Here is an 18,570-nt window from a genome sequence, read left to right as displayed (position 1 = left end):
TCGGCCGGGGACCCAACAGAGCGGCTCGGTGCCTTGGTCAGCGGGGAGCAGCCGGCTGAAGGAGCCGCGTCCCGCCCCAAGGGCTGGGCTGCAAACCCGGGTGTGGGACCCACGCTCCCCACGGCGCCTTCTCCCCACGGCGTCCCTGACAGGCACCGGCCACCGGCGGAGGCTGCGCTGCTGGGACTGCGAGAAATGGACCGAGCCTCGTGACTTACACGAGGTGTTCGCAGAAAAGACAGGGGGTGGGCCGGAGTAAGGGGGGTGACACGAGGGCTCCCGGCCCGGTCCGGGAGGGCACGGGGCGCTGCGGGCCCCGCTCGCCGGCCCCGCGGCTCCTGCCCGGCCGAGGTGCGGGCACAGGGGCGGTGCCGCCCGGCCTCGTCGCGGGGCTGTGGCGTCATCGCGGCGCAGCAGCGGCAGGGACGCGGCCGTGTGGCGGCAGCCGCAGCGATGCCGGGCCAGAAATCCTTCCGGCGGCGCAGGGAGGACGAGGACGAGGAGGAGGAGGATGAGCAGCTCGCCGAGGAGGTCAGGTGGGTCGGGCGCCGGCGGGGAACTGGGCCGGGCCCAGCGGGAAGCGCAACCGCGCCCGGCCCTGCGGCGGTCGAGGGGCAGGACGGGACCCGTGCCTGCTTTGGCCCAGCAGTGCGGTGTCCGGGTGTCACCACATCGTGTCCTGTCATATCGGCACGTACGGCTGTGCTGGGGGCGGTGACGTCACGTCACAGTGCAATGTTGAACCGCGGTGTTGGGGCGTGACGTCAGAGCGTGCGTCACAGCCTTACGTGACCCCAGAAGTTGTGAATTCCTCTCAGTTTAGGGAGAAACTCTTTAGATTTCAATTCGCCATCAACTTTCTTCAGAGTCACTCATGCCTGGATGTATTTTGGCTCATCCTTCCCAAACTGGCTTCTTCTTCAAGCCTTTCAGTGTTTGGTGCTGCCGTTCTAAGGCATCAGAAAGGAACAAATCTGCCAAGTTTTTAGATTTTTTCTGACTGCATGGGATTGCTTAAATAAATAGAAAATACCTACTTAACTGGAAACCCAAAAAGTGGATGCTGATATGCAGAGGTTTAGGGCAAAATTGAGTAGAAAATTCTGTATTAACTGCAGAAAATAAAATTAATTAATTTAAACCAAAGCATCAAGTACTAAGTCAAATGTATTTTTTTCTTTAGGTTAAAACTTGAGGAAGCCAAAGAAGTTCAGAGCCTCAGAAAGCGGCCCAATGGGGTGAGGTAAGGGATGGCACTGCGGAGGGGAAACTGAGTTTTGTGCAGGGGTGTGATGTGACAGTCAGTTTCTCTCTTGTCATCTGCCTCCTTCCAGTACAAACCATTGTGTCAGACACTGCCAAAATTATGTTCCTGACAGAGGAGTTTCTATGTTAATGCCTGAGGATGGAAAAGACAGGGAGACTTAGAGAGGGATAAAGCAATGCAGTATTGTGTTTTCTTCTGAATTTTATCTTTCTTTATCTGCCTCACCAGTGCTGTAGCTCTGCTAGTGGGAGAGAAGCTGCAAGAAGAAGCCACACTTGTGGTAAGTGCTGGACAGCTCCATCACCTCGGGGCTCAGGTGTGATGGTGTGAGAACACTGACTGTGTCAGTCCAGCCTGGGGCAGGACTGGTGTCACAGCTCAATCCCCAAATGTTTCCTGTGGTTTTATCCAGATTTTTGAAGACTAGCATTAAACTAGAGGGAAGCTTCAGGCGTTTTTGTTATTTCTTGTTTTACAGGATGACCCATTTAAGATAAAATCTGGGGGAATGGTGGACATGAAGAAGCTGAAAGAAAGAGGCAAGGATAGGTAAGTGCATGTGAGCTCTGAAAATCTCTCCCTGGATGAGTATTTAATGACAACTGGTAATTAATTAACCAGAGGTTGTGTCCCTTTGAAGAGTTTCATATAATGCAGTCTGGCCAGTTACTTTTGCTCTGACTTGTTAAATTACTTTTTAAAAACCCACTACACACCTCTCCCAAAAAACCCAAACAGCCAACAAAAAATCACCAAAACCTGTAAACATTGTGGTTTCCACTTAGAATTAATGAAGAGGAGGATCTGAACTTGGGAACTTCCTTCTCAGCAGAAACCAACAGGCGGGATGAAGACGCTGACATGTGAGTCGTGCTGTGTTGTGTCTCTGGTGCTGAATCAGGCTGGGTGGCCCCTCACCATTTATTTTTTTATGTTGTGGATTCTGAGTAGTCCCAGGACGTCTTCCCAGTTCTCACTGAAAGTTTCCCTTGCCCTTTCACTTCCTGCCTCCTGGACCTGAGAAGGCTTTTCCATGGGCAAAGCTAGGAGGTGCCAAACAGCCAGTTTGGCACTAAATCCCAGTGGGAGCCTTCCCTGCTGGCTGTTAAAGACCTTGGAGGATCTGATTGTTTCTTGGACAATTAATTCTTGCTGCTTATATTAGCTGAGTGCTTTTGGAGAGATAATTCTTTTCTCTCTCCCAGCTGTCAGCACAGGGATGCAGCAGTGCTGGAGCAGAGTACAGGAACAGAATTAAATGCCCTGTCCCCTGTGTGCTGCTGTTTAGGATGAAGTACATTGAGACTGAACTGAAGAAGAGAAAGGGGATTGTGGAGAATGAGGAGCAGAAGGTGAAGCTTAAGAATGCTGAGGACTCCCTGTACGAGCTGCCAGAGAACATCCGTGTCTCCTCTGCCAAGAAGACTGAGGAGATGTTGTCCAACCAGATGCTGAGTGGCATTCCTGAAGTGGACCTGGGGATCGAGTATGTGTGTCACACATCTGTGGCTGCTGGCCAGGGCTGCCAGGATGAGCAGCTGTTGCTATGCCTGGATTGCACATCCCCAGTTTGGGGTGGGGTGGGATTGAGCCTTGTTCTGGATTGGTCCTGCACAGGCCCCAGGGCTCGGTGCAGCCCCATCCTGTGACTTCTGGGTAAAGGCTCTTCTGTGACCTGACCCCAGCAGCTTTCTGCAGGACTCTTTTGTGTCCTGCACTGAAGCGATGCACCAAGATAGGAGCTTCCATTTTGCCTTTGAAACAAAGTGTCTGTTTCTATGGCACTGCCCCCTCTCTCAAAAATTGCATCAGAGCCACAGCAGTGCTGTTACTGTCCTCCAATTCCATGCACGTAGCACTTCTGGGCCTGCTACCCTTTCTAACTATGAATTTGTTGGGTTTTTTTTTTCTCGTAGTGCAAAAATAAAAAACATCATCTCAACTGAAGAGGCCAAGGCCAAGCTGCTGGCAGAGCAGCAGAACAAAAAGAAAGACAGTGAAACTTCCTTTGTTCCCACCAACATGGCTGTTAATTATGTCCAGCACAACAGATGTAAGTCTCGAGTGTCCCTCCTGACCCAGCTGGGACAGAGAAATTATGTATCCATGTATCAGCGTGTCAGGATTGCTTTTCCTGAGATACTCAGACCCTATCTGGCCTGGTTTTTTACTTCTGCCCATCAGTGAGGAGAGGGATGTATTTCTCATGGCTGGGCTTTCTGAACTCCCAGCTGACACTGTCTCATAAATTTCAAGATGTTTTCTTTAAGCTGTGCCTTGTGTGCTGGAAATGATGGTGTGTGATGGAGAGACTCCAGTTTGCAGGCTGCCAGAGCAGACAGGTGGCCAAGGAAACACAGACTTTATTGGACAGTAGATGGGAATTAATTTCAGTGTGATGCTCTGATGCTGCAGACATCTAAAGGAAAGGCAGCCTTTTGCTGTGTCCTTCCATGCTTACAGGGGTGATGGGAATCAGGTTGGTGTGTTCTGATGGAAGTGAAGAGTGTTTGGGCCACTTGAAATAGTGCTGTTGAAATTTGCTCTGCCCCATCTTGCCTAGTTAGCCATAGAAACCAAATCCAAGAAGGGTGGTTCTTTGAGTTTCTGTTCTTTCTGGTAAAGATGACTTATAACACAGGCCATAGAAATATATCCATGTGGATAAGAGTGCTCCAGATAATGTTCCTTACCTGACGTTTTCTTTCTTGCAGTTTATCACGAGGAGCTGAATGCTCCAGTGCGAAGGAATAAGGAGGAGCCAAAGCCGCGCCCGCTGAGGGTGGGGGACACGGAGAGGCCGGAGCCTGAGCGTAAGTTCCACCCCTGAATGGTTGTAAGGAGACACTGAAACTCTTCAGGGGTCTTCAGAGAGCCTGAGCGTAAGTTCCACACCTGAATGGTTGTAAGGAGACACTTCTTCTAGATTGTTCTCTACAGAGAACAATCTGGCTCTGCTTTCCTGTTCTCTCTGAGTGCCCTGAGGCAGTGGGAGTGAAGCAATCCAAGTCCAAGAGCTGCTGCACCTCTAGGTCACATCTGAACTCTGGATGATGTCTGTAGAGACAGACATCCATCCTCCAGCTCAGGGGTGGAGTGGTGAAGGTCACAACTGAAGTGTTGCCAAAGCTACCTGACAGAGGTTTGGTGGAATAGCAAAGGGTGTAAGGCAGTAACCTCACATCATAAGGGGCTGTCTAAGGGAGGTGGCAGAGTTCAGGAAATGTTTCCTGTGAAAGGACAGGGGTATGAAATTGTCTTCTCTTTCTTTTGAAGGGTCTCCTCCAAATCGCAAACGTCCCCTCAATGAAAAAGCCACGGACGATTATCACTATGAGAAGTTCAAGAAGATGAACAGGCGATACTGACGAATGTGGACTGAAGCCTCTGGAGCTGTTCCTATTTTCCACTGATAAAGGATTTTGTGTCAGTGACCTGCAATGGATGTTGGGAACAGTCACTACCTTCAGATGCTGATGTTACCTACGAAGTTCTTCCTGTGAGATCTTGTAGTAAATCAGTTTGCAGGTGATTGTGAGCTCTTTGGTTGGTGTAACTTTGTATATAAATATGTTCTTATAAATGAAGTTTTTTAATGGAAAATGAGCTTTCATGGTTGGTAATTTTTAGTGAGGAAACAAAGTGGCTTTTATAGATTTTTCTTTTCACCATCTTAATACTGAAACAAAGAGATCCTTTAAAAGCAGCAATGTTGCTTGCTTTGTAAATGTAAAGCTCTTGGGAAATTGTCTTCTTGTCCATGTCTTCCGCAGAAGTGCAGTGTGGGTATTTGTATTTAAGATTTGTAACTTGAGAATAGTAAAAGTAGTTTTCAAGTTATTGTAGCATTTTTTCTTCTGGAATTCATGCTGATGGGTTTTTCCTGGTTTGTGGGTTCTGCTGGTGCTGATGTCCAGATTGTCCCATCACTCAAAAGTGACAATTCCAGGGTGGGAAGGTACAAACCTCAGATTTCACTTTTTCTCAGAAAAGGGGAAGAATTTCCATGCCAGGCCAGGGGCGAGTTTGCCCCTGAGCTTGTACCCTGCGTAGGTCAGTGGAAGATCCCTTGAACAGGTAGCTTTAAGCTGAGACAGGGAAGATTTGATTTAGATTTGATATTAGAAACAAAATTTTTCACTGTTTGGGTGGTCAGGCTTTGGAATAGGGTATGCAGGGAAGTGGTGGAGCAGCATTCCTGGAAGCGTCGGGATGTGGGTTTTAGTGGCTTAGGGGTTACAGTGGCTGTGCTGGATGGACGGTTGGACATGATGCTGTTAAAGGTCTCTTCTAACCATGATGATTCTTTGACCCCTCTATTCTAACACGCTGCGGCACAGCCACAAAATGTAATATTTAATAACTGCACTGCGCTCCCGGCCGCGGCAGGTCCCGCCCCCCCCCCGCCAACATGGCGGCGGCACCTCGGCCCCTCAGCGCCGGCCGCGCCCGTTCCCGCCCCAACATGGCGGCCGCCCCTCAGCGCCGGCCCCGCCTCTCCCCGCACCCGCCATGGCGGCGGCGGAAGCGGCGCCGAGGGGCGGAAGCGGCTGCCGGGCGGCTGGGCCGGGCGGGCAATGAAGCTGCGGCGGGGCGCGCTGCGGGCGGGCCCTGGCGTTGGTGCTGCTGCCGCTCCTCACGCCGGCGGGCGCCGTGGAGCCCATCAGCGTGGGACTCGCCATCGCGGGCGCCGCTGCCTCGGCCCTCACCGGCTTCATCTCCTACCCGCGGCTCTACTGCTACTTCAGGGAGTGCTGCCTGCAGCGGCACGACCCGCGCGCCGCCGCCGGTGCGGGACCGGGATGGGCTGAGGGGAGGTGGCGGGAGGGCGCCGGGGCAGCGGCGGCGCCGGGAGCCGGGCAGAGCCCGCGGGGCCTTCCCGTGGGCCGCCGCTCCAGCCCGGCCCTTTGGCCCCTGCCCGGGGCTGGCGGCCGCCACCGGGGGCCGGGTGAGCCCGCGCCCGGCCCGCTCCCCGCCGCTGACAGTGTGGTCTCTCCATGCAGCTCTGCAGCAGAATTTGGACAAGAAGCTGTTCGGGCAGCACTTGGTGAGCAAGGTGGTTGTAAAAGCCGTGAGGGGTTTCTTGAACAATACCAACGCCAAAAAGCCCCTGGCGCTTTCCTTGCACGGGTGGACTGGAACAGGCAAAAACTTTGTCAGTAAGATCGTCGCCGAAAGCATTTATAAAAGAGGTCTGCAGAGTAAATATGTCCATCAGTTCGTGGCAACTTTACACTTCCCTCACGCTCACAGCATCAATCTCTACAAGGTAAGAATGAGCTGTGCTGCAATGAGTTGTAAATGTCACGGCATGGTCGGTACATCAGATCTAGATGTTATTTTATATACTAGCATGTATGCTGTGCCAGTTTTGTGATCTTCTGTACAGAACTGTGTAGATCCTAACATCCATCAGGATGCAATCTTCTGTACAGAACTGTACTAACATCCACCAGGATTGGATTTCCTGTGAATGTGAAGTTTTTTGCGTGTGTTTTGAGCCTCTCTTTAGGGAAGAGTGATATGGTTTAATTTTCATTCTGCACTTTGTTTAGAGTTGGGACTGACTTAAGGATAAACATGATTCCTAGTTAGGTGATGTGTTGTTGTGCACTGCAAAAAAACCAAATAGTTCATGACTCTGGGAAACAACCCAGTGACCCCCAGGTTTGTCAGGCACCATGGCAAGCTTGAACTGGCTCTCTGAGGCATCATTGTCTATGCTACTGGACACTTAGCAGATTATTTCATTTTCTATGGATCCATTTCCAAGCTGTAAAGCAAAATCACAAAATACTGTGCTGTCAGAAAGGTACAGGTAAATGTATTTGGAATTGTCAGTTCTGTAGGCAGGGAGATGCATCCGAGCTACTGCTCCATGCTGTTTTATGTTTTTTCTGTTCTGACTTTGTTCACTGCACAGTTTGAATGAGTACTACTGTCTTGTACTGCGTGTTTATATTCAGTTTGTATGTGTTAAAAATAGGAACAGGATGGTACACAAACCTGATTTCCAAATGGAGGAAATAGACATTTTCTCTTTTACAACTTATTTCCCCCCTTCTTTTAACTGAGCCATATTGAAATATAATGATGTTTTTCTGCACTTGTTGTGAGGTGACTACACTTGGGAAATTTGCTGCCTGAGGCAGTAGGAGGAAGTATTGCTGCTTATCCCCAATCCACCTGCAGTTCAGGGACCTGAGCAGAATAAATTAAAAAGTGATGAATCACTGAAAATAGTCAGAACAGTTATTTCTCATTCATCTACCAGCACATCAACCCTTTTCCCCTCAGTTAATGTATTATTGATCTTGACTGTAATACTCAAGGTGAAAATGCAATGCTTAAGTGAGAGACTCTTTCAATGCTGTTAAGTATTGGCCTTTCTGGACAGCAGTGTTGCAAGAAGGACTTGTAATTGTCTTCATTTAACTTCTGATTGATCAAAACACAGTTTAATTTTGTTTCTCCTTCTGCCAGTGATGGCAGGTGCAATTTTTCACTGCTGCTGGGTAGCAAATTTAATATTGCTTATATTAAGGTTGTTTAGACCAAAGTGCTGCCAAAAGTCATCATCTGACTTGTGTGGCTGTTCCTTGGTGGGACCCATTTTTTGTCCTACTATGCACTTTCATTTTTGCTTTTCATATGAATATCTAGGAGAATTTCTGCTTCTCCTATCCTGTCTCTTGGTATCTTAAAATTTTTCAGAACCAGCATGAGATTCTGTTGAGGTTTCATTTACAGCTTGTAACCATGTTTTAGTCAAGGAGCCAAAGCTATTAAAATGACACCACTGAAACAACTTCTTCAGGACAAAGTTCCATAAACAGCAAGTGCTATTTTTTTTTTTCTGTCTTTTCAACACAAACTCAGCATCTTTCACTTTTATGGCACTCAGGACCAGCTGCAGTCGTGGATTCGGGGAAATGTGAGCGTCTGTCCTCGGTCACTCTTCATATTTGATGAAATGGATAAAATGCACGCAGGGCTCATTGACTCCATCAAGCCCTTCCTGGACTACTATGAGCTGCTGGATGGGGTGTCCTACAGACAAGCCATCTTCATCTTCCTCAGGTAAACAGTGGCTTCTCAGGGTTGCTGTTCTGTACACTCCAGGCTTTTACTTCATAACTTCAACTTTTAAAACTACCCCCAGATGCAATCTCTGTTTTCTCTTTACTTAGCAATGCAGGAGCTGAAAAGATAACAGAGGTAGCACTAGATTTCTGGAGAAATGGGAGGACAAGGGAAGACATCCAGCTCACAGATATCCAAAATGCACTCTCTGTGTCTGTCTTCAACAACAAAAATAGTGAGTAAAGCTGGGATTGCTTTTGAGATGGTGAAAGTTACACAAAAGGGATGGGCTGCATTTAGCTGCATTTTTACAAGCTATGGTTTCTTCTGATGTGGCCTCCAGTTTTTGGCTTGTGAGGAGCAAAAATGCAGTTTTGGGGCCTGCAGTTGGCTCCCAGGATGGGTGAAGATTCAGAAGCTCATTGTGCTCCTTGGCCACCAGCCTGTTTGCTGCACATTGTGGGGCAAGTGCTTCACAGGTTTCCTCACACAGAACTTGTGGTGAAAAGAGGTATTAACATAATTATGCTCTGAAATTAGCATTGGAAGCAAACCCACTGTACTTCTTAAAAAGTTTAGATACAAGCTCCAAAAGAAGGAGTAAGAAATCTGGTCTGGGAGAGCTGATAAGAGAGAGAAAATCTGTCCCTCTGTAGATGAGAGAGGGAAAGGTATGAGACCAGCACCTGGAGGGCAAGGCTCAAGCACAGTCAAAATTCATTCATTCAGCCTAAAGGACCACATTTATGTGTCTGTCCAAAATTTTATGCACAGAGTAACATGGGAGGGGGGCTTGTATTGACTTGTGCATTATAGTGCCTAAAATCCTAGATGAATTTTTAGCTGTGATCTGCCCCTTGCTCCCACTCAACCTGTGGTAGTGTTTAACTAGAGAAATACTAACAAACCTCTTTCCCTTTGCAGGTGGATTTTGGCACAGCACCTTGATTGACAGAAACCTCATTGACTACTTCATTCCTTTCCTGCCTCTGGAGTACAAACATGTGAAAATGTGTGTCAGGGTTGAGATTGAGTCTCGTGGCTACGCTGTGGATGAAGACATTGTGAGCAGGATAGCTGAGGAGATGACCTACTTCCCCAGAGAGGAGAGAATCTATTCAGATAAAGGATGTAAAACTGTGGATGCAAAGCTGGATTATTATTATGACTTCTAATGCTTTATTGCTACAACCTGCAAAGAAGCAAATTTAACTTAATCACAAAGTGGGGGACCTGAGACATTTCGTTTTTAAGTACTTTTTAAAGAAAGGAACACTATTTTTTAACTGGTGTGTAAATAAGCAGCAGTGCCTCTGCATTTTTGTCACCATCACAGCTCCTGAGTGCTTCAGCCCTGTGCTGTGAAGGTAAGAAGGAACTGCTTTGGGAATTCCTGGATCTGGCAGGGCTCAAGACTTGAATCATGTGGTGATCGTCGGAACCCCTTGGCAGATTCTTGACAGGTATAGAAGGATTGAGACTATAACCTAATTTTAATTTGATTTTGCTCTGATGTGGATGATCTCTAGACAATATGGAGAATTTTAATCAAAGTTCCTGTGTCTCTGAAAGCCTTCGTTGGTCCTGTGTGGGAATATGCATTAAAAATAGAACATGTGTCTTTTTGCCTTGAACAGCTTGGGCCCAGTAAAGACATGGGGGGATTCTGGAATTTAAAAATCTGGGCATACAGTGCCATTGTCTTTTTCAAAACTGATGTCTAATTTAGTGTCAAACCAAGAATATAAAACTCTTTGTTGTGAATAGTGTTCAGAGAGCAGAGTTAATATCACAAGGAAGTGAGTTAAGATCCATAAATGCCACAGTGGTGTACTTAGTTCCTATTTTAGGTCAGCCTTTATGTTGCCCACAGCAGGTTCTCCCAGGAGTGATCTCAGGAGGGAGAACTGTGCTCTGAGAGTGGTGAGTCAGCTTCATGGAAAAGCTGCAATGTCATGGGAAACGTGTACAGATTAAATTTTACATCATGGAAATTGAAAAGAGGTTTCTCTTCCTCACTTACACATTGAATTCAGGGGTCAGCTTCCAGGGATTTCTCTTTTTCATCTTCTCACCATACTGTGTGCCTTGAGGCAGGGATGGAGGCAGATCTAAAGGCATTTGAAAAAAGAAATAACCCATAAAATGTGTCCACTGAAGTTACTGTGAAGGGTGCCAGACTTGTTTCTTAATGTGAGCACTGCAGAGGCTTTTTACATTCCAGTTGCTGTTCAAAATAAACTTTTCTCATCAGAAATGTATTTCTTAGCTACCTTCTGGTGTTCTTTGCATTCAGTGATTTGATACTGAGTTTGCACAAGTTTATTCCATGTTGAGGAAGAGCACCCTGCATTCCTGGCTGTTCCAGCTGTGCTTGAGTACAGGTTCTGCTTCTGCAGTTCAAAGGGCAGAGATAGGAGATGTGACTGTGCTACCTGGTGAAACAAATCAAGCTTGGAATGGAAACTGCACTTCTGGACTGTTTATACTAATTACAGCCATGTGGTTTTTGTAGAGGCAGACTTCCTAGATGCATGTGTGCTCAATAAGGATGAACTTGTCTTGTAGAGACCAGTTAAAACCCTGCTGCTCACCTCCTCCTCCTCCTCCCACTGTGGTACCACTGCCTGAACAGTGCAGGCTCTGTTTGAAGCCACCCACATTTTCAGTGGCAGCATCTTGGAGTTTTCTCTGCAAGGGGGAAGAAGGGGCCAGTGAGGCTCCAACTGTCCTTGCTCTGAAAGTGTGTGATATACAAATTATCAACCCTACTATTTGTCAGCAAATGAGTGCTTTGAACTCAGGTATTTATCTGTTTCTTTGACTTCCTGATTATAGCAAATACCTGGCTAATGGGAAAAAGCAGATGTAATGATGATAAACTTGTACTGTGGTCTGGTACCAAGAGAATCAGTACAACCAAGCTGTGTTGTGACTAAGATAGTTCTGGAACTCTCTTGGTTCTGCCTTATGCATTGCTAGTCAGTATTTCTCACAGCCCTGAATTGCCCAGGGTAGATGGAAGCTTCCTCTGGAGAGCAGGAATGATGTGGAAAGGGTGGAGACTGCCTCTGTTTAATCTCTCTCCTGTTCTGCAGACCTGGCCAGGAGCAGCTCCATTGGGTAAAAGACAGCTGTGCCTGAAATCACTCCCAGATTTGATCCTTCTGATCCTGTTGTTATTCCTTCTCTGTATGGTTTCAGAGCTAAGGTCCTCACTCTTTCTTTGGCCATTATTCTGTTCAATAGGCCATTTAAGGCTGGATCAGACAACTTGAAGTGGCATTTGGGAGAGGTCCAGAGGAACAGTCCATTGGCCAGGTGAGAGGAGCTGAGCAGGCCCAAGAGTAAATTCTGTTCTTGCCAGAGTCCAGGACAAGCAGCTGCTGCTTTAGTTCAGCTTTCTGCAGGGAGTATTCTGAGATCTCACACTGCTGATAGAATCAGAGGCCGTGGTTTAAATCCACTGAAATAGGAAGTGCTGCTGTCCTGCCAGCCAGAGGCAGCCTGGCCCCAGAGCCTGGGGTGCCCAGGGAGGACAAGCAGCTGAGCTGTGCCAGGAGGGTGAAGTCCAAGTGAACAGCAGAGCCTGTGCTTCCCAGGGGCTCCCTGACATTCCCTGGTGCATCCTTAGAGCACAACACGTGGGGCACAAGTGCCCCTGCAGCGAGGTGAGAGCTGCTGCCAACACCTGCCCCACACTTACAATGGAAGTGTAACAGAAACGTGCAGTGCAGCTTTCTAGTACTGTCCTGTATCTGAAAATGATTAACCAAGAGAGAAGAAGTAGCTTAGGATTTATTCCAACTGCAGTACAGTAGTATTTAGTGTTTTGAAATAGCACAAATATTTTCTTTTTGGAGTAAGTGAAACTGGATGCAGCATATACAACTAGGAATAAATCAGTTAGTAGGGAAAACATCACACTGAAAAGTGACAGTCCAATGTCCCAAGGTTAATGGCTTGCTAGTGTTTGGCTCTGGAGATTGCATCACTGTGAACAGTTTGCCAACGTTTGACAAACTCCAGTGGGGCTGTAAAAGGCAATCAACACTTCAAATTTAGAGCTTAACGTGAGTGCTAAACTCTCTGTTGTAATTTGAATTAACATAATTGTAATGAGACCCATAATTAGCATTACCTCTTAAAGGAAGTTTAAGAACAAGTGAGGGAATAGATGATGCAGCATAAAAACAGCCCCCTCCCTTGTACCAATTTAAAACCACAGTACAACCAACAAAGTGAAAGGCACTTCTGTCTTGCATTACAACATTTGATACACAAGCAATGGGAGACTAAGAGTTAAAGCTTGCAACAGCGTTTAAACCCAGCCTCCCCACTGGGTGAAGGTTAAATTGATCTTTCCCAGCTTCTTAACTCATCACTCACCCTTTCACACAGGCATTCTTTTATAAAACTAACTAGTGAGGTATAGGCTTGTTGCTGTTGTTTACATTTCAGCATAAAAATACACTATTAAAATAATTTCTTCCATTCAAGTGTCTTCCAAGCAAGGTGAGAGCAGCATGATCCACACCTTGACCAGTAGGAGCAGCAGGGAGGGACTACTAAAGACCTCAGAGACTTCAGGCCCAGGAGCCCACACAGATTAATCTGACAAACTGCAACAGTTGAATTCTCATGATTGATTTTTCTGCTTAAGTACAAAGACTGGCCTAGTATGTTGTAACAGATCTCTCAGATGGGTCCCTCAGTTTAGGAAGACCTGGAGTCACAAATTTACTTAGTCCCTTTAAAGAATAGTTTAACAATTTATTTTCCCCCAAGGAAACATGGGGCAAGCTCTTACTTCCTCCTCCTCTGCCCTCTATTATTTAGTAATACATTTCTAGGAGGTCATAATGACTTCCCATATTTCTGTACTAGGAGATGGAGGATGTGCCCAGCTGAGGCACAGGAAGATTTCTACCATATCATCATCTTACTGCAATGCACCAAGGAGTTGCAGACCCTTGCAGACATGATCACAGTTCAGAACACAGCACACATCCCTCCATTTCACTGGGAATGTGAACAGGACCATGTACATGGAACAGAGTACAACTATCTGGAAAAATTCCTGTTTTCCTTTGTTCCAATCTAATTTATGTGGAAAGAGGAATTAAATACTTTATAATCCCAGCACTTGGAAGAATAAAGCAGGAGAGGCTGTATCCAGTGCTGTGTGTCACACTAGAAATTATCTACAGACTAAAAGAAAACTAAAGGGGGCAACAGTGGGATAGCAGCCAGTTCAGAGATGAACAGGCTGGATGGGACTATGAGTAACCTGATTCAGTGGAAAGTGTCCCTGCCCATGGCAGAGGATGTCACTAGATGATCTCTAAGTCCCAATTCTATATTAAGTTAAAAAAAAAAAAAACCAAAATCAAAAAAAACCAACCAAACACACAAGCTACAAAGCCCATACAGCTCACTCTGGTATTTTCACCATACTCCCTGCAACAGTAAAAAAGTGTAAGTGCAAATACACAGATTTCCAAAAGCTCTGAAAGTGCTGTGGAGACTCAAAGTGGAAATCAACCCCTGGTGTTGGTATCTCTCATCACAAAGTCTTCATGAATATCCAGCTTGGCCTGTACAGTCTTGCAGCCTTTATCAGAGTAGATCCTCTGCTCCTTGGGGAAATAGGTCATCTCATCTGCCACCTCCTGAACAATCTTCTCATCCACAGCATAGCCACGGGCTGCCATTTCAGCCCTGACACACATCTTCACATGCCTTTGCTCCAGGGGCAGGAAAGGGACAAAGTAGTCAATCAGGTTCCTGTCAATGATGCTGCTGTGCCACAGCCCACCTGGATAAATTGGGGGGGGGAAAAAATCATAAGAAGGAGTTTTTCTAAACTTGATCCTGCATATGACAGCATCCACAAGCCAGGCTGGACTCACAGAGCAGTTTGTCTCAGCCCCTGAGGAATGAATTTCCCATTTTTGGGGCAGAGTGACTTACTATTCTTGTTGTTGAAGACTCCTACAGAGAGCAAGGGCTCCAGGTCTTTCAGCTGAATATCTTCCCTGCGCTTTCCACTTGCCCAGAAGTCAAGAGCTGCTTTGTTAATTAAATCACCACCTGCATTGCTGATCATAAAAGAAAAACACACAGTGGTGAAAAAGAGACACAAGTGAACCAGAATTTCTTTTGCAGCCTGTTACACATATTGCTAATCTCCTTGATATCAAACAAATCATCAAAAAGAATCCTGTAAGCCAAAATTTAGGGAAAGTGTCCAGTTCTTTAAGTAGACATCTGTGTGGTGGGTTGCCCCCAGCCAGCAGCCAAGCACTGACACAGCCACTTGCTTACTCCCTCCTGCCTCAGTGGGATGGAAGGAGAAGATAGGAAGAACAGAAGTCTGAAGACTTGTGAGTCAAGATAAAGGTGGTTTAATAGGAGGAGGAAAAAAAAAATCCAAGGAAGACTAAGGAAATCACTCACCACCCCCACAGTCAGACCAATGCCCAAATGCTGAAGAACCATCACCTTAAAGATGAAACCCCATTTTTTTTCTCCAGCCCTGTTTTTATTGCTGAGCATGGCATGCCATAGTATTAAATATCCTCCTGGGCACTTCAGGTCAGCTGTCCCAGCTGTGTCCCCTCCCATCCTCCTGCCCAGCCCAGCCTACTGTGGGAAAAGCCTTGAAGCTTTGCAAACATCATCCAGAAACTGGCAAAACATTGGTGTGCTATCAACTCTCAGAGCCACAAATCCCAAACAGCACCAGATCAGCTGCTCTGAAGATATTTAACTCCATGCCAGCAAGGTCCAGTACTTGTACACCCATCCCAAAATGTGAACTCTCTTATGTCTTGTGCTCTGGGCCAGCTTCATGAGCCCAGCATGCTGCTGTGGCCATGCTCAGCATCAGACCTGCTCCACTACAGGCACAGGCACAGTCAGACTGTTCCCCACTGTCTTTGCACAGAGAATCTTCCCTCCTGACCATTTTTTTTTGCTCTTCTTTGAATGAGGTGCCCAAGAAGCATCATTATCATCACAAATAAACAATCAGTATCTCAAAATGACAGAAATTGCTGCCACAGACCTGAGGAAGATGAAGATGGCTTTCCTGTAAGACACCCCATCAACCTCCTCATAATAGTCTAAGAAGGGCTTGATGGCATCAATGACACCTGGATGCATTTTGTCCATCTCATCAAAAATGAAGACAGAGGAGGGACAGGCACTGACATTGCCTCGAATCCAGTTCTGCAGCTGTTCCTGGAACAAGAGGTTGAAAGCCACTGAAAAACAAGGTCTTCACTGGATGTACTGCAAGATTCTTGTATATGACAGATTCTGGGGACACACTATCAAATTTCAGTATCCCACATTCACTGGCTGGTGAATGAAAGAGGAAAAAACCAAGAGAAAGGTATCACCCAACACATGCAGACCAATGTCCAGCCAGAGTTAGAGCAACAACCACCTTGGAAACCAATGCTCCCCCTTTTTTTCCTTCTTCAACCCCCATTTCTCCGGCTGAGCATGACAGCATGTGGAATGGAATAGCTTTTTGGCCAGAGGGGGTCAGCTGTCCAGGCTGTGCCCCCTCTCCATCTCTTGCCCACCTCAACCTGCTCAATACCAGTGGAAAAAACTAGCAAGCTTTGAAGCTGTGCAAGCACTACTGTAATAGCCAAAGCACCACTGTGTTCTCAACATTATTAACACTGTTTCAGTCATAAATGCAAAACATGGCCCCGCGGGGGCTGTAGAGAAGGTGCCTTCCATCCCGGACAGCCAGGATAATGCAGCTGGGAAGGACAAACTCTCCTTGCAGCGAGCACTGGATTTAGCAGCAGATGGCATCAGTGAGAGGGTAGCGCTAGGAAATGGAAACTATCTTGGGTTTGATTTCTCGGCCTTTTACTTTATGCATGAACTTCCCCTTCTCTATCCCTCCTAAGCAACAAGTTTGCAATTCCCAGCTGCACACCTCCAGCTGTCAGGAACATGAATCAGAATATTCTGAGTTAGAAAGGACCCACAAGGATCATCGAGTCCAACTTTTACTTGAATGGCCCGTACAGGGATCGAACTCACAACCTTGGCGTTATCAGCATCATGCGGGAGATGTGCAGGACACCCCGCAGGGGTTCAGGGACCCACTGCGGGTAACCACCTCCTGCCCCTCCTCACCTTGTACAGCTTGACCTGGTCGTGGTGGGGGAAGTGCAGGGTGGCCAGGAAGAGATGCACGAACTTGCTGCGCAGGCCGGCGGGGTGGACCTGCTCCGCCAGGATCTGGCTGAGGAAGTTCTTGCCGGTGCCGGCCCAGCCGTGCAGCGACAGCATCAGCGGCTTCTTGGGGCTGGGGTTGTTGCTGAAGCCCAGCACCGCCTTCAGCACCACGTCCTTGGCCAGGTGCTGCCCGAAGAGCCTGTTGTCCAGCTGCGCCTTCAGCGCTGCGGGGAGAGGGACAGCTCAGCACCGCCGGTCACCGCGCACGCCCCGGGCCGCGCTGCCCAGTGACCGGCCCGAGCTCGGGGGCAGCCCGGCCGCCCCCAGCCCCCGCCGTACCGGTGGCGTTGAGGCGCTGCCCGGCGCGGGGGCAGCACTCCACGTAGCTGCAGTAGAACCTGGGGTACGACAGGTAGCCGGTGAGCGCCGAGGCCACGCCGATGGCCAGGCCCACGCTGAGCGGCTCCAGCGCCGCCAGCCCCGGCAGCAGCACCCACAGCAGCGGCACCGAGCGCGCCATGGCGGCCCCGAGCGCGCGCGCGCCGCTCCCGCCGCGCCTGCGCGCCCCGCGCGTCCCCGCCCCGTGAGGGGCCGCCGCCATCTTTGTGCCGGGCAGAGGTCCCGGATCCCGGACCTGCTGCCAGCTCCGCCGGGAAATGAAACACCAATACCGGCTCTTTGCTAGCGACGGAGCCTTGCTTCAGTCTGGCCAGGCGGGCCAAATTGCAGCCTCCACATATACACAAAGTTTTTTTACTCATTTATACTGTTTTAACAAGCAACAGAATTATTACTCATCGGTTCTAAATTACTTCATTTTCTTCCATTAGTTACTATTCTACCCTCTATTGCTTATTGATTCCTCTCTTCTTATGTTAATTAGTCCATAATTTTAGTCTGTTTAGTATCTTTTTCCTCTGGTAGGGACTCTACAATGAGTCTTTGCTAGTCTCTGACAAAATGTCCTTGTGGTCCATAATTTCTGCACTCCAGGTGGTCACCCTCAACAATACATATTTCTCTCTCAGGCTTTTCATTGAGGCATATCAGAGTTTACCAAAATGTAAAGTTTCAGTATTTTCCCAAGCTGTGTTCCCTGCCTGTCGATTCGTGTCATTGGCACCATTGGGAAGAGCCTGATCCACCTTCGTGGGTATTTAGATATTTACACACATTCATGAGGTCTATCAATGGCATTTGCCACCCTGATGGTGCCATAAACCAGCACAGCCCATTTCTGCCAATATAAACCAATAAATCAGCAAGGAAAATGCTCCGGTACTGCTCAGAGAAGCAAGACACACAATTTCTTGTGGGATAAAGAATATTAGGTTAGTGTGCCTTGTAGAATATAGAGATAGATTAGGTCTCTGCCCTGTAGAGCCGCTGTGGGTGGTGACCCTTATCTTCCACAAGCCCACCAAAAGAAGCTCTCACCACGCTGTGAAGGAACACCAGCTTGAACCCCGGGCCCTCCCCACTGCCTTACCTTTGAAATTCACAGTGCTATTCCTTTTGCAGCACTCCTGGAAGCGGCACTTGAGCCAGGAGTCGGAGGACAAGAGATGCCAAGCCATGAGAGCGCCTCCCGCAACCACCGAAGCGCTGAGAGGGTCAAAAGCCGGCGTCAGGGTGGGCACAAGAACAAAAATTACAACAGCCTTCAGGAGCTTCATGGTGGGAGCTGCCAGCCAGCCAGCTCAGCAGGAAAAGAAACCAAAACAGAAACCGCAGAAAAACTTCCTGGAGCGTGGAGCCTGGGACTGCTGAAAGGGGCTGGAAGCCAAGTCTCCTGTACGCTGGAGGTGTTAATGAGTTAACAGACTTATCACGCTGCTCCAGGAGAACTGAAAGTGTTGTGAACAGAGCACCGCATAGGCACAGTGAGAGTTTCACTAGGACAATCCCAGCTCTGATGGGAGGAGGACTGGAACCTCTCAGCATCTTAACCAAGGTGCTAATTGGGCTGGTGATTAACGGAGAACACAGAGATGCTTGTTTTGGGCTTAATT

The 18,570-nt window shown here is 47.9% G+C and overlaps 3 protein-coding genes across 6 annotated transcripts; 2 read left to right on the top strand and 1 right to left on the bottom strand.

Annotated features, from left to right (window-relative positions):
- Nucleotides 1–429: 429 nt before the first annotated feature.
- Nucleotides 430–5,112, top strand: C20H9orf78 (chromosome 20 C9orf78 homolog). Of its 2 annotated transcripts, none has more exons than XM_036394264.2 (9): nt 430–536; nt 1,184–1,243; nt 1,496–1,547; nt 1,746–1,816; nt 2,053–2,130; nt 2,556–2,753; nt 3,184–3,320; nt 3,982–4,080; nt 4,544–5,112. In XM_036394264.2, the coding sequence occupies exons 1-9, from the start codon at nt 454–456 to the stop codon at nt 4,633–4,635; spliced, it is 870 nt and encodes a 289-aa protein (XP_036250157.1). In that variant the 5' UTR covers nt 430–453; the 3' UTR covers nt 4,636–5,112. The 2 variants fall into 2 exon arrangements, with proteins under 2 accessions (XP_036250157.1, XP_036250158.1); XM_036394265.2 differs by having other exon boundaries at nt 438–531.
- A 717-nt stretch (nt 5,113–5,829) lies between these two features.
- Nucleotides 5,830–10,611, top strand: LOC118693511 (torsin-1A-like). Its single transcript, XM_036394161.1, is given in 6 exon segments — nt 5,830–5,874; nt 5,876–6,056; nt 6,271–6,536; nt 8,172–8,347; nt 8,458–8,585; nt 9,275–10,611. Coding segments are annotated over 6 exon segments (1,032 nt in total). The 5' UTR covers nt 5,830–5,844; the 3' UTR covers nt 9,526–10,611.
- A 1,519-nt stretch (nt 10,612–12,130) lies between these two features.
- On the bottom strand, nt 12,131–18,478 carry TOR1B (torsin family 1 member B). 3 transcript variants are annotated; one of them, XM_036394152.2, is made up of 6 exons: nt 18,176–18,478; nt 16,898–17,031; nt 16,517–16,782; nt 15,420–15,595; nt 14,324–14,451; nt 12,131–14,168 (listed from the first exon to the last, which is right to left on the bottom strand). In XM_036394152.2, exons 1-6 carry the CDS (start codon nt 18,232–18,234, stop codon nt 13,891–13,893), a joined length of 1,041 nt encoding a protein of 346 aa, XP_036250045.1. In that variant the 5' UTR covers nt 18,235–18,478; the 3' UTR covers nt 12,131–13,890. The 3 variants fall into 3 exon arrangements, with proteins under 3 accessions (XP_036250045.1, XP_036250042.1, XP_036250043.1); XM_036394149.2 differs by lacking the exon at nt 16,898–17,031 and having other exon boundaries at nt 18,048–18,478; XM_036394150.2 differs by lacking the exon at nt 18,176–18,478 and having other exon boundaries at nt 16,898–17,078.
- Between the last annotated feature and the right edge of the window lie 92 nt (nt 18,479–18,570).

This window comes from Molothrus ater, chromosome 20, assembly GCF_012460135.2.
Source record: "Molothrus ater isolate BHLD 08-10-18 breed brown headed cowbird chromosome 20, BPBGC_Mater_1.1, whole genome shotgun sequence".
In the NCBI taxonomy this organism is placed as follows: domain Eukaryota; kingdom Metazoa; phylum Chordata; class Aves; order Passeriformes; family Icteridae; genus Molothrus; species Molothrus ater.
The sequence above is the reverse complement of the archived record's forward strand: the minus strand, read 5'-3'. Positions and strand labels throughout refer to the sequence as shown.

Coding starts and splice junctions, on each gene's coding strand:
- C20H9orf78 (XM_036394264.2), top strand. CDS start 454: ATGCCGGGCCAGAAATCCTTCCGGCGGCGCAGGGAGGACGAGGACGAG. Junction 537..1,183: donor CAGCTCGCCGAGGAGGTCAG/GTGGGTCGGGCG, acceptor TTTTTTCTTTAG/GTTAAAACTTGAGGAAGCCA. Junction 1,817..2,052: donor AAAGAAAGAGGCAAGGATAG/GTAAGTGCATGT, acceptor GTTTCCACTTAG/AATTAATGAAGAGGAGGATC.
- TOR1B (XM_036394152.2), bottom strand. CDS start 18,234: ATGAAGCTCCTGAAGGCTGTTGTAATTTTTGTTCTTGTGCCCACCCTG. Junction 15,596..16,516: donor ACCAGGTCAAGCTGTACAAG/GTGAGGAGGGGC, acceptor CTCTTGTTCCAG/GAACAGCTGCAGAACTGGAT. Junction 14,169..14,323: donor AGTCTTCAACAACAAGAATA/GTAAGTCACTCT, acceptor CAATTTATCCAG/GTGGGCTGTGGCACAGCAGC.